Source organism: Hyla sarda, chromosome 3 (assembly GCF_029499605.1).
Source record: "Hyla sarda isolate aHylSar1 chromosome 3, aHylSar1.hap1, whole genome shotgun sequence".
NCBI classification, from domain to species: domain Eukaryota; kingdom Metazoa; phylum Chordata; class Amphibia; order Anura; family Hylidae; genus Hyla; species Hyla sarda.
Window position 1 is genome coordinate 136,170,241 of NC_079191.1, and position 17,021 is coordinate 136,187,261.

Here is a 17,021-nt window from a genome sequence, read left to right on the forward strand (position 1 = left end):
CTTTTATACCTGTGGGTATTGGAGCTTTATTTTGCATAGTTCCGTTATTTGGATTCCTTAAATAATACGGAGCCACTGTCACAGTCCAGTCGAATGGAGGAAAATGATACAGAAACAGAGGTGCAATTTGCTGTTTGTAGATACATTTCACCACTGAGCCTATATTGTAGCAATTCTACAATTTTTTTTAATTTGCATGAATAAATACAAACTGTATAGCACATAATAAATAGAAAACACCATATAGTTTAGTCAAGTCCAAAATATTTATTTTGTTGAAGTAAAGCAACGTATATTTTGTCGAAGAAAATAGTAGATGTTATTGATGTACACAATTCTGAAAAGAGCAGAGAATCATTGTAAAATCCTCCTCCAATGAAGGTTTTCCGATCTTGTTTTTATGTATATGTGATGGTGATAGGATTGGCTAAATTGTATTGTTTGTTTACTAAATGGATTTGTAGAATCTGTAAGAAAAATAAAAAAATAAAAAATCTTAAAATTTTTATGTTAATAGATGAATATGTAAAACAGTGATACCAATGAAAAAGATGAGAATATAAGTGTATAATACCTATTAGATTTCTCAGGAAATCTTTCAGTGAATACAGTAAATGTATTCATAGATCCCAATACTGAGAGAGTACTCTGTTCAGGAATTGTACATTTCTTTGCTGTATAAAACAGTGTAGGTTGCACTATTTCATAGAGCAGAATATATCATTTTAAATGTAGTCCATATAAGACACATACTACTTAATGTAATCTGTCCTAGCTACATGTCCATGCTGTATGCCAGCAGATAACTCCAATGCATGCCTCTGATGGACACAACAAGACACAGTGTGAAAAAAGACTCAAGCTTAAAGGGAAACTGCTACCCCCTATATGACCAATAGACTGTCTCTATAGCAGAATAGAGCACTTTGCACTAAATAGCCTGATACCCTATTGTTGCTGATCCGATCCACCATTATCCTGTAACTAGCATTTTGATGAAATATGCTAATTAGCCATTCAGGAGCACTAGGGGTGTGGTTTCATTTGTAGGTGCACTGGTAATGTCATCACTCTTACATGCATAAAAATCCAGATGTCTTCTTCATGCAGGATCACAGCACATGGGTGACTCTGTGTTGGAGGGTGCACATGGCTATAATGATGGGGGGCAATGTGGGCAACACCTAGAGGACTAATTTGCATATCAAATAAAATGTTATTGTGGACTGGATCAGCAACATAAAAATGCTTGTCTGTTCGGTAAAAAGTACCCATATAAACCATATAAACAGTATAATATATAGGGGGTGGTGACAGTTTTCTTTCTAAAACAATTTTTGATGTATATGAAATATAGAAAGTGTGTTTTTATATAACTGAGCTCTGTAACTTAATCTTATTCATAATCCTAAATACTAATTCCCCTAAAAATCCATAGAACAAATTTTAGTATAACTGTTCAACCCCATAATACCTGCCAATAACATTTAACGATAAAATAGCCTGGACTGGGATCACTATAGCTAGCTATTAGTGGTGCCTGTCAGCTGTTAGATGCCTAGTATGCTCCCTTCACGCAGAAAGGACATACCAGCATGAAAGGGTTAAGGGAGCTTCAAAACCTTAATTGCTTTAGAAAAGTCTATAAGCTGCAACAACTCTCCTGACTATAAATCATATAAGCCTCCCTTATCTACTATCTCCTTTTTTCCATGTAGATTGTAAGGCCTCTCTCCTTTACTTTGTCACTTACATTTTGTCTTATATTGTGTATTATGCATATTTTGTTATATATTATGTATTAAACCCCCTTTTTCCATAGGTACTTGTGTATGACTTCATAACTTATCCATATATTTATTTTAATAGTGTAGCTGTTTTGTATACTATTAAGTAGCTATATGCATTTTTCTCTAGTTTGCATGCATTACTTACCCCATCAGCTGCACTAAAAGTTGTAATGGTCTCAGGTATACCATTATATGTAACTGAAACATTTAGGTTGGCACTTATTCCAGGACCCCAAATATACACATGTCCAAGGAGTAGACGATTTGTTGGCGATAGATAATTATTTGATTGTACTTCACATGTAATGGTTTTCTGTGGAAAAAGAGAAGACAATGGTTACAAATAAAGTAATTTCTTCCGAAAATGCTGAGAGAACACGTATGCATCTATGCAGAAGAAAGCTCTTACCTTATCAGCTGTGAACCTTCCCAGGTAGTAACTTGTCATTTCTATTAAATGTAGAAAAGAAAACTTCATCAATATCATCCAGTACAGTACTTAGCACATATTTTCCTTGTTTTACCATGCTGATATTTAGCATTTTAGTTTTACCATGAAATATTGCAATATGCTATATGTTTTGGTAAATGAATATATAAGAAAAAAATGACTTCCATTTTCTCTCTATTTACTCGATTGTTAGGTCACCGTTAGCATCTCTTACCTATACTTTCTCCATCGTCCCAGAAGAGCTTGCCTTCAGCATGTTCATTATCATCCAGGGCTACCAGAAGCCCAATAAAATTTTTACGGCTGCAATTTAAAGAAATAAACCAAGTTGAAATTGTAGAAAAAAGAATGCAGTTGCTCCACGTTATCACACAGCATCGATCCAGATGAAGCAGAAGTAGCTGACAAAACATATTCTTCCAAATAAGTCAGAATAAATCACTTGGTCAGTCACTCATGGCAAGTAATTATTGACCTTTCCCTAGACATGCATCCGCATTACTTCAAATCCTTTTGCAGCCAAGGGTTTTAGGACAATTCTCACACTTCTGACATACATAACATGATGCATCACAGTAGAACATTTTGTATAAATGCATAACAAATTATGTTTGTGGTTACAAGTCTAACTCAAGCAAAGCCTAAGGTGCACAATTCCATCAAAAAAGATCAAGTTGTGTTGAGTTCTTATTGCCTATATCACTGAATCACCAGAACAGAAGAATAAAAACAAACAAACAAAACAAAAACCTCTGACATCTAAGATGCCAGTGAACATTTGAGTCACAGACTCGGCCAGAGCCTGATGAGACAGATATGTGTGTTGACATTTGATATATTTACGCATGTTAGTAAGGCAATTATGTCAGTAGTCATCATTCCTCCAAATAAAACTACTCCAATATTAGTCAACTTTCCACAGTCCATTCTTTCCCTTACACATCCTTACATATTTTTGGGTATGTTTCTTGTTTATTAGTTTTGTATCCTTACAGCTCTAATATCCAGCCTGTCCCATATACACGTTTACTGAAGCTACAATTACAAGTGTATGACCTGACTTATAATAATAAGTGGACCAGGACTTCAGAATGGTTCAGGAACTGTTCGGCGCTGACCAGGAAAATAACAGCGGGATGCAGGATCATCCGAATGAACCCTTGAATGACCACAATGCAACGTGTTTTGCTGCGATTGTGCAGCGAAACGCGTCGCATTGTTGTCATTAAAGTATTAATTCGGATGATCCTGTGTCCCACTGTTTTTTTCCTGGTATACTCCTTGGTGTATGTTCACATCAGGAAGGCTGCAGACAGGAATGTGCTTCCAATACAAACGCTCTCCATTGTTGTGTACACGACCTGTATTGGTAAGCGGTTGCCTAACCCCTCCCCCTTCATTGGATACCAGTGATACTCCACATAGAGCGCCTCTGCTTTTCTTTTTTTTGACTCATAATAAGTAAAGGTAAAATTGTGTTATCATGTTTATTTTCCATATTTATGTCTAATTTCTTACATTCCAATATCTTCCACTGATATTTTATCTTCCATGAACATCCCTTATTGCTTTTTTATTTATTATGTTATATTTATATAATCTGTTCTTTGAACTCCTAAATGTAAGACTTGTAGGCCTGTTCTGTATATTATCATCATGTATTGTACCTTGTACATGGGACATGATTAGTATTAGATTTCTTTTTAACTTTGGTCTTTTGATTTGATATATAAACATTTAATGGGCTCATGGAATAACTCATCGTCAGTTTAAATCTTAGGCCCCTTTCACACTATAAAAATTAATCTGTAATGAATGTCCGTTATAAAAGTCTTGAAAATCGGCCGTTAAACAGCCTTTAGAAAATCCCTAACGGCCGTAAGAAAATACATTATAGTCTATGGGATTTTTCTAATAACCATTTTAACCCGTTGTCAGCTGTTATTAATAACAGACATTATTTTGAGACGGGCGATAGTATTGGGAGAAATAGTGCATGCACTATTTCTTGCATTCATTTGTCGTCACAAAAAAAAGGCCGTTATTAATAACGGGCGATAATGGGTTAAAACGGCTATTAGAAAAATTCCATAGACTATAATGGGATTTTCTAACGGCCGTTTAACGGCTGATTTCCAGGGTTTTTATAACGGGCGTTTATAACGGACATATTTTTATAGTGTGAAAGCAGCCTTACATGGATGACATGGCACACTGTGCACAGTGCAGGGAATTATATTACTTCATTCAAGTATTATCATGCAATGGGAAAAGTTGGAATATGATTGCTCACTGTTGGCAGCATTAAATAGTCTTTTTATGTGAATATGAAAAAAAAAAAGTGAACAAAAAGAGCATCACCAAACATTGTCCATCACCATATCCCATATGCATTATTTTTCCATACAGAAAGAGACCATAATTCATGGTTTGTAAGCCACATTTTACTTATGAAGCCCTGCTTTGTGGTTGTTATAATAGACAAAATAATAGACAATAACAATTGCAATGGTTCCATTCTAAAGCTGGCACTACACAAATATCTTCACTGCAGAGGAAAAAGTAAGAAGAGAAGGAGGAGACTATCTATATTGTTCTGGCATTGCAGATGCCTCCTCCTTTTTTATAATGAAATACCGACCCCGGTTTTTATCTCTACTATGGGGCATAAATGTGACCTTTCATGGGGCCAACTTGTTTGAAGGGTGCAGCATGCACTCTTATTGTTCAAAACAACATTGGTTAGGAGCCTGAAAACCCTGGGTCCCAACCTCCTGCTGTCTGATGCATAGTTGCAATGCTTGAGATACAGCCTAGAACAAGTCTCCTCCTACCCAGTCACCGTATTATTTGAGCTCCACTACAGAGAGTAAGGCTCCTCCTTCCATTGCTACCTTTATGCATCATGCTCTTGTGCAATTTATGGTGCTGTCATAGCATCTGCAGTGTTGTCTCTTTAAGCTATCTGCTGACAATATCATAGCCAATGGTAGCTAGGCAAGAAACGCCATTCTGCATGACTATTGGTGGCTACATTAGAAAGCAGACTTTAACGTTCAGCATCCATGTTATGAAAACAAAATGGTAGGCAGTGATACAATTCGGCATCCTAAGTGGCTCTAAGCAGATTGTATTTCAAGCCCTTGGTGTACTTTAAAGTGCAGGAATGAGTTAATGAATAAAATGTAATGAAATAAATAAATAATCTGTTCTGTGGTTTACTAACCAAAAGGTATTGTACTAAGGCAACGCAATGTAGATGAAGGTAAGTAACAACGTTGTCCACCTACCTGTACTCTGTGTTATTAGCAGGATCTTGCCATGGTATGATATATCCACCTCTAACATGAAGATTAATAACTTCAAGAGGAGCATCTAATTCAACAGTTGTTTTCCTTTCACTGACATTCTTACCCTATAATGGAAACAGACTTCTTTAAATTTTACTGAAATGTAACAAGTTATTTTTGTCTTTGTATTGAGATCTTTTCATGTGCACATTTTTTCCAACTGTTTAACTCCTCCATGCTGTTTCAATCTTCACTCACTGGTCCCTCCACCTATCTCAGAATTATTGTGGTCACAGACTTTTGTTGTTATAACTAAAATGAACAATTGATTTAAATGGATGCCACTTCTCACAAGGAGGACTTACTTTTCTAACATAAAGATTAAAGGGGTACTGTACCCCTTTAAGACTACACAGCACTCCAATTTACTGCTGATTAATTTATAGGGCAAAAATGCAAAACATCTACAGGGAAATCCACAAAACAAATCTTCACCAAATCATGCAGATTTCCAAACCACTGTGAATTCTCAAGCAGAATGTGAAAAGGAGGGAAATGGTTCTGGAATCTGCAGCTGCAGAATTTGCTGCAAATTCCACATTGCTTTACCCGCAATTTCCGTACTCCAGAAAGATAACCGAGGCCAGAAAGTCCCATTCTGTTGCAGATTTTACATACACTAATCTGTAGTTAAAATTAATAGCAATTCCATGCCTAGTTAATAATGATAAGCGAGCCAAGCCCAGTGACCCCTGGTCTCCCTTAGGAAGTCTTTAGGGTAATTTCTGTTTGCTGAATTTTTGAACTTTGTCAGGCTCAGTCAGGACAAGCTTGGCATCAGTGCTATTATCAGCAGAAGGGAAGAGGAACACATGGCATTTTGGCACCTAAATAAATGAAGTACTGGGAACACTAAGATGACATCAGGGTAGCTCAGCATACCTTTCAGCTAGCAGATCACATAATGCCAGGTTAATCAATCATTGCTTGCATTATGTCACATACAACTCCCAGGCCAATCAGGAGTCAGCACAGGGGTGGGTTTAAGAGACTGATAAAACTATATGCACTGCATTTTGGAAAGAAGGCTGAGAACGAGAGTTAGCAGGGCACAAAGAAACAAAGGAAATACTGATCTCAGAAAGCCTTTACAATTCTAATAGAAAGCAGGCTGAGCAAAACATTGATCAGTGGGCTGACCTCAGACAGTGACCTCCTGTAACTTCCCTGCATTACTGTGTCCAGTTGGTGCACTACAGATCTCAGCAGTATTATTGCACAACGAGCCCATAAAAGCTCTCACATTACAATACAAAGTAAGCTATGCAAAGCATTGAGCAGTGGGCTAACCTCAAACAGTGACTTCCTCTCACGTTTCTGCATTACTTTTCCAGCTGGTGCACAACAGATCCCAGTAGTTTCATAGCAGAACAAGCCCATAAAAGCTACCACATTACAATATAAAACAAGCTGAGCAAAGCAGTGGGATGACCTGTATTTCAACATGAAAATGCATAGAAATTGTTTATAGTGGACGTGGAATATGCATTTTAGGCTAAGTTGCCTGTATTATTTAGGTTTAATCAGACATACAGTGTCTCTAACTGTAATAAACAAAAATGTGCTGAGAGTAAATGCTAAGAGTAAATGGGTTTAGTGCTGAGAGTAAATGTGGAATAAGCATTTTAGACCATGTGACATGTATTTTCTTTTTTTTTTTACATATAGTATTTCTACATGGGTTTAACAGAAATATGCATGAAAAGCACTTATGGTGAACTTGGAATACACATTTTAGGCCAAATTAAGTGTATTTTCTTGGATTAATCAGAACTATAGTGTTTCTACCTTTGCTAAACATAAATACACATATAAAACTTTAGGAGTGAAAATTCTCTGCCAGCATCTCCGCCACTTGACAACTTGGTTTGTGCCATATCACCTTAAAACATAACAATAACAAACCTGAGCAAAGCAGTGGGATGACCTGTATTTCAACAGGAAAATGCATAGAAAGTGTTTATAGTGGACGTGGAATATGCATTTCAGGCCAAGTTACCTGTATTATTTGGGTTTAATCAGACATACAGTGTATCTAACTGTAATTAACAAAAATGTGCATTGAACGTGCTGAGAGTGAATGTGGAATAAGCAATTTAGACCATGTGAAATGTATTTTCTTTTTTTTTTTTTTTAACATATAGTATTTCTACATGGGTTTAACAGAAATATGCATTAAAAGCACTTATGATGAACATGGAATACACATTTTAGGCCAAATTAAGTGTATTTTCCTGGATTCATCTGAACTAAAGTGTTTCAACCTTTGTTAAACATAAATACAAATAAGAAACTTTAGGAGTGAAAGTATCTCCGCCACTTGACTACTTGGTTTGTGCAATATCACCTCAAAACATAACAATAACAAACCTTGTTTAATAAAAAAAAAAAGTCTCTTAAATGCTTCAATGGCAGAGAAATATGTTGGTGGCAGTAGCAGCACTGTGGGCACCACTCACCCAGTACAGGTAGCTGTAGCAGCCCAGAGCTATGTGGTAGTAGCTGCAGCAGTTGTTACAGTTTTCCAGAGGTTGTGTGGTTTCGGAGGATATAAAAGCCATTGCAAACTGGTTGACTCTTTCTCAATCTCAGGACGTGAAAGAGTCTAACAATATGGTGTTGAGCCAGGTGTGAATGGATACCTCATCATCTATAGTTACATGGCGCAGTGGAAATTTCAGTACTAGGTTTGTTCTATCATCTCTTTGCTTCCCTCCACTAGTGTTAAGCAGAAGGATAGAATTATCCATTAGGAGGAATTGTGTAAGGACTTCACTGGCCACTGTTTGGTGGTGTAGGCACTACTGTACCATCTTGTTGACTCCAAAGCCTTTAAAAACCTAATGGGGTGTTGCATAGCAAGTTGCCATTATTTTGCCAAAAAGCAGTCCCCACTTTTCACTTTTTCTGTGGCAAAGAGGGTGGGCCACTTACTTGGAGTAGTAGCTATGCCCAGGGCCAAAACATGTATTTATTAAGCCTGAGTGAAAAATGCCCCACAGAAGAGGACTTGTTGCACTGTCTGCAGATGCAAGTTTCACACTGGCTCTCTGGTCATAATCTAAGATTGGGAAATGTGGTCGCCAATAATGGCACAAACATCATGGCTTCTCTGTGCCTAGGTGGTTTGAAGCACTTTCTCTGTATGGCAAATGTGCTAAATCTTGTTGCCAAACTTCTCTTGAAAAATTATAGCAGTCTTTGTGATGTGCTGGCTATATGCAGGAAAATTTACGTTAAGTTTAACAATTCTTATGCTTTTCAACATGCCCTCCTTGACATACAGCCCACAAATAGTTTTCCTCAACACCTCCTCATTTGCAATGTTCCAACATGGTGGAACTTAACATGTTGGACAGCTTGTACCAGCAGCACAATGCAGTAACAGACTTCTTAATGCAGCAGGTTGCATTTTTGGAACCAGTGTGACTTTCATTTGAGGCATTGGCAGCTAATTTGAGACACTTGACGCATGTTTAGGCCTTTCGAAGAAGCCTACAAGATTTGTCAGAAAGGAAAACAGTGAAATGAGTGAAGTTATGCAGATGAGGAGTTGAATGAGGAGGATGAGTAAGTGGGACCTGAGGAGGAGGATTTGGAGATGGAATCTGATGAATGCATAGGGGATGAGGAACCTACACATGGTGACAGTGATGATGACAATGAGGACCATGATCATTAACCTTGGTAGTATGGGATGGAATTGAAACAAGCCGGGCCCTTGGAAAAGATGGCAAGGATGGTGAGCTGTAAAAAGATAAGTACTGGATAGCCACACTCTTAGGTCCTCAGTATAAAGCCAGAATGGCAGAGTTTTTTTCACCTTCTGAGAAGGATAATTTGCATTTTATAGGGAGAAGCTAGGCAGCCAGTTTGCCACAGCTTTCCAGCACAAAACACCTGCCAAACAGAGGTTCACTCTCCACTCTTTGTTGAGTCAATGCCACTGCCTCTGACAGCATTACTCCTGCAAGAGGCAGGAGCAGCCGCAGTATCTTCACGTTGGAGAACATGGTGATGTTTTTACATCCAGCATTTCACCCTGATATGAATTGTCAACAAGGGATGTACACCACCTGAACAACCAGAATGGTGCATACCTAAGGTGTGCCTTATCTGACAGACATCATAAGCTCAGACCCCATGGACTTCTGGGTCACCAGACTAGACCACTGGCTACTTTGTCATGGGTGTTCTGCCTTATGCACCCTCAAGTGTAGCATCAGAGAGAGTGTTCAGCGTGAAGGGCAGTGCCATCCCTAAGCAAACAAGATTGTCTACCAGCAATGGGGAAAAAACTCATGTTTGCTAAAATAAATCCGACATGGATCAGAGACTAATTTTAAACTCCTGTGCCAGATGCCACTTTTTCAAGAAATTGACATTTTCCTATACATGAAGTTTTCATGGTCTTGAATATGTTGGACTGAACTGACATTCACTATTCCCCTTTCTCTAAACACATCAGTCAACAAGGGCATTAGTGTAGAACCAAAATTCTTACCGTGTGATAATCATACCATCGGGCATCTGGAAAATAAGCATTTACTTTTGTTTGGCCCTAAAACAGAAACATATTGTTGTAACATACTTTAGAACCATTACAGACAGGATATTAAAACATAACCATCACTAGCACGTCTCAAAAATTTCCAAAAAGTAGTAGATAAAATTCTGCTGCATGTCACAGTTTATGGAATTTGTATTAAAATATTATGATTTTATATGCGTTGTCACATTACCTTCTATCTCTATCAAATGTGTATTTTTTATAATGTGGTCACTTTTATTCTGTTAACATTAATTATAACATTTTTTAGGAAAATGAGCATGCCTAAGAGTGTCCTCTTCTGATCACTATAACGCTTTAGTTTTTTGTATTTCCATTTTATGTGTTATGATGTGTAGCATTTATTGGTACTCTTGTTGTTTAGATGGGACTTTTGCCATTTCCACACAAGGAAATCACAAATATGTTTGTTTTCTGATTGCATTTTTTTCATTTGAAAAATTAAAAATTTAATTTGGGGAGTGGCTTCATTACATTTGTTATCTATTTTTTTAATTGTTACCATTACATGCAGTCTTTTGATTACAAATATTGTTCAAAACTATGCCATAGCATTGATCAGCGTTATTGGTGCTCTTATACAGCCTGGCTGAGGCAGCCTGTACAAGATGAGGATCACCAAGCTGCACTTGCTGTAAATTAAGGTCAGCTGCTCAGTCCCATAGTTGTGCCAAGGGCCCTGCCAATGTTTTTGACTTTTTGTCTTTTACATTTCATTTTTTGTTTTTGAACTTTCTTTTATTTATTTATTTATTTATTTTTTTTATTTTTTTTTTTTTTTGGGGGGGGGGGGGGGTTGTTCTGACACAGTGCATTTAACAGTAACACTTTTTAAACTCGTTTTATTAAGATTTTTCCCCAATATATATCACCAAATATCAGTAATTACAGTATACTGTGTGATTATTGAGCACATCGTATGGCAGCATGTAATTGGGCTACTTAATTTCCTCTAGTAGCCTATTGCATACTGCCATGCTATTTCTTTTTTTAATTCATTTCATTTTAGTTTGGTATCCAAAAAGTCATTTTTACTGAAAAGTTATAATACACCATTCATCAACACAGAATTATTAACCTATTAAAATAAAAATAAATAGATAAAATTGTTTTCAAGGGTGGACATAGAACTGTGAACAGATTTGTAATACACTTTTAATAGCTTTAAGTTTTATTTGAAATAAAAAGAAAATTGTTTTAAATTGTTTGTATATGTTGTTTTACAAGCCATTCATTACAAAAAAATGTATAAAGTGAACTTATACTTTAAATAACAAAGATGTTTTGATCATTGTTCCTTCTAGAAGCCAAATTGTGACCAATGTGTGATGAACTATGTAGTTTATTGTGGAATTATAAATGTGTACCTGTCTAAGAGCTGGGCTGATCATAAATGCTGGTCCCCACAAGAACTGCTCATAAACATCCCACGTTGCCTTGTCATTAGCAAATCTTGTAAGAAAAAAGGACACACAATATTTAATTGTAATTGTAAAGTATCAGGTCAAGCATAATAAAAACAGCACTTTGATAAAGGTGAGGTTAGACTTTGGAAATCATGAATGTGCATAAATAGTGTATAATAGAAGACCCTGCTTCAGGGTAAGCTTCTCAAAAACACAAGTAAGACTTAAAGGGGTACTCCGGCGCTAAGACATCTTATCCGCTATCCAAAGGATAGGGAATAAGATGCCTGATCGCGGGGATCCCACCGCTGGGTACCCCCGTGATCTTCCATGCCGCACCCCGTTAGAATTAGCCCCCGGAGCGTGCTCACTCCGGGTCTGATAACTAGCGATCACAGGGATGGAGTATAGTGACGTCACGGCTCCGCCCCCGTGTGACATCACGCTCCGCCCCCTCAATGCGGGACCCCCGCGAACAGGCATCTTATCCCCTATCCTTTGAATAGGGGATAAGATGCCTTAGCGCCGGAGTACCCCTTTAAGGAAGGGCCAAGCCTGAAACAATATCAAACTCTTCATGTAAAACATCATCACAGCCAAATTTATTGAACAAAGATGAATCTACACTAAAACTAGAGCAACTTTAAAGGAGAACATTTACTTCCGAACGCTGTTTTCACGCTGCGGGGGTCGGTCAACTCCCCACGTGATATCATGGCCACGCCCCCTCAATGCAAGTCTATGGGAGGGGGTGTGACTTTTTCTTTTCTGTGACCATTTGAACATGTGAGTCAGCGATCATAAGTATAAGGAAGTCCTAATTCTACAGGGCTACCATTTTTTTGCTTTGATTTTGAGCACAAAACCATGAGGGTCAGATTTTTGGTGGTGGAGATGCAGCATCTAATCCTCTAGCCAATGATCACATGGACAGAGTTTCAGCATCATATAAGCACATTGGGGGAGTTAGCAAAATCTACAATAATTTCTGTTACACCAATATTAATCACACTTTTTTTTCTTCTCACATTTTTAAAGGTCTGCTTTGAAAACATGTGAGAATTTTTTTGCGTGCCAATTTTGTTTCTTTCTTCACATAAAACATTTTTTTGCCCACCATATTGAATTTTATTTGTGCCAAAATTGCAGAGTTTGGCATCAAATTATTAATCAAGGAAAAGCCTGGGGGAAGCATCTCATGTAATATTCCATGATTACTAGTGCCCAGGCAGGCAATTTATATGAATAAAACATGTCCAGGGGTTAAATGCGAGTGCAGGTGCGGTGACTGACCATGAAAAAATAAAAAATAAATGATTTGCCAATAATAAATATTTATATTTCAATAATTGATTAAATAACACCCCCCCAAAAAAAAAATATAATAATAATAATAATAATAATTAAATAAATAAATAAAAATAAATAAAGAAAAAAACTAAACAAAATAAGCTGGAACCATTTCTTAGATTTTTACACTAGCAAAGAGCTTGGTGTGAAAATATCATGTAAAACATTGCATTTACATAATTAAGCCCACTTTTACAAAACTGGTGTGACTAGTGAAAACCTTGGATCATTCTCCTGTAAAGCACTTTGAATATTTGATGGAAATTTTTTGCACCAAAATTTTGCGCTAAAATGCTAAAAAAAATTATGGGAAGAGTTTTGAATATGACCACATTGATGTAACAGAAGGCCAATGTACCCAAACACTCTTGCCTCTAGCAGAGAAAATGGGGTAATGAGGGACATATGAAATATGAAATAATGAAGGACATATGAAACTAGTGTTACAGTTTAATGTGTTGCATCATTGTTACATTGATGCCAACAGAAGTTATGTTCATTAGAGAGTAAATGTTTGGGAAACCTATAAAGCAACTTACTCATGTAATAAGGGACGGACAACAGTAGAGCCTCCTGTATGTGCTTCATACATTAGTGTATACAGGTATGGCAGCAGTTGGTATCGGATGTTAAGAACATTTCTGGATATGTCTTGAAAGCGCTCATCAAAACTAACAGGATCTTGTCTCTGAAAGAAACAAAAGTTCCAGTAAAAACTACATCAAAACATGATTGATAAAAGAAAAAACACAGGCATATTTTTTATTTTATTTTTAAGGCTATGATCCCACATAACATATTGACAGTATTTCTGCAGAAGCACTGTACAATGTGGATTTTCATTGTTCATTTTGGTGTGAATAAGCCATTGAAAATCTGGGAGTGGATTATCCACCCAGTGTATTTATTGAAGGTGTTATCCAGGAATAGAAAAACAAAACTAATTTGTTTCAAAAACTGTTCCCCGTCTGTCTCCAAGTTGGGTGTGGTTCTGCAGCTCAGTTCCATTGAGGTGAATGGAGCCGAGTTGAAATACCACACCCAGACAGACAGGGAGCGTTTTTTGAAAAAAATTAGTTCTGTTTTTCTATTTCTTTATAACCCCATTTATTCCTAGCATTTCTACAGAAAGAATATAATTATTAGACCAAAGAAGATGATTATTAGAGTCAAAGAAACTATTGAACTCCTTCCTCTTTAATGTCTTCTGTAACTTAATGACCAGTTTAGAGAATTTACTGATAAGACAGCCAAAACTATTTATGTTATGAAAGTAAGTAAAAAGAGGGGGGAAAAAAGGGGAAAACATAAACTTGAGCTTTAGCGAACGAGTCATCAATATTTACCCACTAAAACTATTCACAGCATTTAAAAGCTGTGTAGCACAAAAATGGAGACACACCTTTTATTGTGTAATCATCGACTTTATGACTGTAAAAACTGCTTTTATCAAGAGTCATATACAGTCAGAGACCCATGGCAGGGGGTCCGCAATGCTATGCCTTTCTTGAACAACATTACAGCATCTCGGCAGTTTGAGCGATATACAGCTCGTCCGCACATGGTCTCCGACCAATAAAGGCATAGAGCTCACTCCCTGCTGAGCACCGTAATGGTAGCAGACAGCGCATGCCTGGAAGAGCTGTATATTGCTCACACGGCTGAGATGCTGTAACTTTTTCCAGAGATGTTTTCTCCTCCTCGCCTTGTAAGGCTGGGTTCACACATCTCAGGCATCCGGCATAGTTTCCTTCCAGCGTGCACCAGAGGGAAATTGATGCTAGGACTGATCCCATTCATTTGAATGGGACAGTTCACAATTAGGGATGAGTGAATCAAATCTGATTAATCTGAATTTTGATACGAATCTGAGGAAAAAATTGATTTGCAACGAATGTGAATATCGCTGCAATTCGATCGCGAGAATCACTTCATTAAACTCCATTTAGTGCGGTCCAGGCTCCAGGGCATTTAAAATGACAGATTCACATGTGATGACAAGGGTTCAAGGAATCCTGGGAAGGAAGTAAGGCGGGTAGACGGAATGACCCTGAATCACATGCAGCATGCAGCCTATCAGCAGCCAGCCACCCCTGTGATGTCACAGCCCTATATAATAGGCAGCAATCTTGCTGCCAGTCACTTCAGCCTTTTATTGCAGAGAGAGGGACAGACAGCAGTGTGTGTTGCACAGAAAAGCATTTTTACAGCAGCAATTCCCCTCCCAGTTACATAAGCATTCTATTAAAATGGAACAGAGACAGACAGAAAATACAGGCGTCTCATACAGTACGTAAGGTGAGTATTCTAGTGCAGGGACTATCAAGAGTTATTCCATAAAGGTTATGGGTAAAAGGAGCAGCTATATATACATATTAGCACAATGTCCATAATAAATACCCAAGGACTACACAAATAACTGCACATAACACAACAATAGGGGTCACAAGGATACAAGTGTGATCGTGCATAGAACATATAGTATCATACCAGACCACTAGACCCTGTAACCCTAGCACAAATTCAGGTGAGAACCCGCCAGAATATGGCACATATCACCTCACCATGCCATGGTCCAAGAATAAGGAACGGTCAAATGACACATGATGCACAAGTTAGATCCGGACACCCTTACCAGCAGAGACCACCACCCCTCTGCTGGTCTCTGCTGGTAAGGGTGTCCGGATCTAACTTGTGTCATTAAGCTACTATATGTTCTCCTCATGCTGCTGCAAACTCCAGGCTGTGTCATTAAGCCACTATATGCTGCCGCCAACTCCAGACTTTCAGCCACTATGTGGTCCCCTCATGCTGCTGCCACCTCCGTGCTGTGTCATTAGGCCACTGTATGGTCTCCTAATACTTCCGCCACCTCCACGTTGTGTCTTTCAGCCATTATATGTTCTCCTCATGCTGCTGCAAACTCCAGGCTGTGTCATTCAGACACTTTATGTTCTCCTCATGCTGTCGCCACTTGCACGCTGTGTCACTCAGCCACTATATGGTCTCCTCATACTGTTGGCACCTCCAGGCTCTGTCGTTGTGCCACTCTGCGACAGTGATTCTAATACTGATGCCTCTGATCTGCATGTCATACTGAATATCAGTATTATTTCACTAACCCAGCACACACCCTATGCGTGTTACAGCAATGCAAAGTGTTCTACGGCCCTATTGAGGCTCTCTGTAGGCCAGTAATAGCAGTTTTAATAGCAATTTGCCGCAAATAAATTCGGACCAAAACAATTTTTGGGGAAAAATTCTGCGAATCGGCCAAATCAAATTTTTCAAAAATTCTATCATTATTATTCACAGTCATCCTGCATCTCAATTTTGATGCCGGATGGTTGGAGATGCCGGACACCACCAGACAGGGGAACACAGCTTGCTGCATTTCCCTGTCCTCCATCCAGAAACAATGGACGCCGGATGCATAGGCAAATTGCACCTCTTGATTATGATATTTTGTTACCTTGTCCATTTAAATTAACTTACAATGTAACCTTTTCCATTATGGTTCCTAGCATAAGGATAGAATGCACCCAATTCCATCCATCGAGCACATAGTTCATATGTAGTGTCGCCAAAGAATCCACAAATGTCCGCACCAGTCTATTAAAATCAACAGAAAATAACATGGTTTAGTGTGTTAAACAGTGCTAGAGTATGAGATATATAAGAAGTATATAAGAAGTATAATTAAGAACATTTTCTTACGTAAGAGATTCCAAAAAGACTGAACTCCATCATGCCTAAAAAATTAGGGAAAATATTTATTAGGCTTGTTAAAGATTGTGAAACATAAAAATACATCAGGCAGCAGCTCATAGAAATACTGGAATGAAAAGACAAAAAATGCAATGATAAAATAAAAGTAGAAAGCTTAAAGGGGTATTCAAGGCCAAAACTTTTTTATGTATATCAACTGGCTCCGGAAAGTTAAACAGATTTGTAAATTACTTCTATTAAAAAATCTTTCCAATAGTTATTAGCTTCTGAAGTTGAGTTGTTGTTTTCTGTCTAACTGCTCTCTGATGACCCACGTCCCGGGAGCTGTGCAGTTCCTATGGGGATATTCTCCCATCATGCACAGCTCCCGAGACG

At 37.9% G+C, this 17,021-nt stretch overlaps 1 protein-coding gene across 4 annotated transcripts in view; it reads right to left on the bottom strand.

The window, feature by feature from the left end:
• Positions 1 to 255: 255 nt before the first annotated feature.
• SI (sucrase-isomaltase) overlaps positions 256 to 17,021 on the bottom strand; it is a 223,092-nt gene continuing 206,326 nt past the window's right edge. For all 4 annotated transcript variants that reach the window (XM_056565086.1, XM_056565085.1, XM_056565087.1 and 1 more), the window contains 10 exons: positions 16,635 to 16,669; positions 16,413 to 16,529; positions 13,457 to 13,605; positions 11,529 to 11,613; positions 10,096 to 10,152; positions 5,532 to 5,656; positions 2,456 to 2,544; positions 2,200 to 2,240; positions 1,936 to 2,103; positions 256 to 467 (listed from right to left, as the gene is read on the bottom strand). In XM_056565086.1, the coding sequence (XP_056421061.1) occupies positions 399 to 467; positions 1,936 to 2,103; positions 2,200 to 2,240; positions 2,456 to 2,544; positions 5,532 to 5,656; positions 10,096 to 10,152; positions 11,529 to 11,613; positions 13,457 to 13,605; positions 16,413 to 16,529; positions 16,635 to 16,669 (935 nt within the window). In that variant the 3' untranslated portion in view covers positions 256 to 398. The remainder of the gene's footprint in view (positions 468 to 1,935; positions 2,104 to 2,199; positions 2,241 to 2,455; positions 2,545 to 5,531; positions 5,657 to 10,095; positions 10,153 to 11,528; positions 11,614 to 13,456; positions 13,606 to 16,412; positions 16,530 to 16,634; positions 16,670 to 17,021) is intronic.